The sequence below is a fragment of the Otolemur garnettii genome, unplaced genomic scaffold (assembly GCF_000181295.1).
Source record: "Otolemur garnettii isolate 467f Iridium unplaced genomic scaffold, OtoGar3 scaffold00142, whole genome shotgun sequence".
In the NCBI taxonomy this organism is placed as follows: domain Eukaryota; kingdom Metazoa; phylum Chordata; class Mammalia; order Primates; family Galagidae; genus Otolemur; species Otolemur garnettii.
In genome coordinates, this window is record NW_003852537.1 from 541840 (window position 1) to 543091 (window position 1252).

General features: G+C 47.6%; 1 protein-coding gene across 1 annotated transcript in view; it reads right to left on the reverse strand.

The window, feature by feature from the left end:
• Nucleotides 1-312: 312 nt before the first annotated feature.
• The window catches only part of LOC100962813 (paired immunoglobulin-like type 2 receptor alpha), a 59906-nt gene continuing 58966 nt past the window's right edge, over nt 313-1252 (reverse strand). Inside the window, exons 5-7 of the mRNA XM_023518624.1 lie at nt 1039-1088; nt 787-818; nt 313-627 (exon numbers count right to left, since the gene is read on the reverse strand). Coding sequence (XP_023374392.1) covers nt 508-627; nt 787-818; nt 1039-1088 — 202 coding nt within the window. The 3' untranslated portion in view covers nt 313-507. The remainder of the gene's footprint in view (nt 628-786; nt 819-1038; nt 1089-1252) is intronic.

Genomic DNA, 1252 nt, shown 5'->3' on the forward strand with positions numbered 1-1252 from the left:
TTTTTTGAGACAGAGTATCACTATGTCACCCTGGGTAGAGTGCTATGGCATCACAACTCCCAGCAACCTCAAACTCTTGGACTTAAGTGATTCTCTTGTCTCAGCCTCCCAAGTGGCTGGGACTACAGGGGCCTGCCACAATGCCGGGCTATTTTTTCATTATAGTTGTCATGGTTGTTTATCAGGCCCACGCCAGGTTCAAACCCGCCAGTTCTGGTGTATGTGGCTGGTCCCCTAGCCCCTGAGCTACAGGCTCCGAGCCTCCTCTGAACGTTAATGAATGAAAAATGTTTTAAAAATATTTTCAAGACAATCTTTAAAAATGTTTATTTTATTATTTTTTCTTCTTTTAAATTAGAGGTGGAGGTCTCTGTATATTACCAAAGCTGGTCATGAACTTATGACTTCAAGCAATCCTCCTAGCTTACCCTCCCTTGTAGTTAGGACTACAGACACTAGCTACTACACCTAGCCTCATCATTTGGCCTTAGAGCGCTGTCCCACTATTTAAACCTTTAAGACAGAGTACAGGGTTTCTTGGGGTCCACTGTGCATCTGGTGGCTGGGTGGTGCTCTTGGTGAGGTGGAGCTGGAGAGGGCAAGGGAAGCATAGACGACGCTGTCATTCTGGGAAAGAACCAAAAGAGAAGGGGGTTAGACATAGGGGTGGAATTGTCCCTATCTTAAGAAGCTACAACGTGAGAGCCCTACCCATACCCAGCTCTTCCCCACCCCAACTTGTCCAGCATCTCTTTAATTCTGTCAGGGCCTAGTCTGACTGCTTACCTTGGGGTTTAACTTGGGGTCTGCATATTGCCCTAGAAGAAAAATCAAGTTCTGAGGTTAGTAGTGTGAAAGCCAGGACAGAGAGATGGACAGGGTGCTCCAGGAGTAAGATTATCTGCCAGGTCTGGGCCAAGGTCATGACGGGAGATGGGGGAGGAATGGAAGTTTCCTCTGGCACTTATCCAGGTAGAGGGTGCTTGGAGAAGCACAAAGGAATGGTAGACTGTGGGGATGATGGTGGTAAGGACTTACTGTCATTCCCAATATTCTCATATTTCTCCTCCATGTTTTGGGAGCGTTCCCTGTATGAGAACAAGAGGATGAGAAATACATGAGTGCTGGGCAGTAGAGAGTTAGGGGCTGGTCTTCTCTGAGGGGGGCTCAGCAACCTGCCCTGACAAGTTCAGGATGAATGTGAGGGTTTTAGGCTGTCAGAGGAAGCTGCCTGGAAGAGGAATTAGAGGCA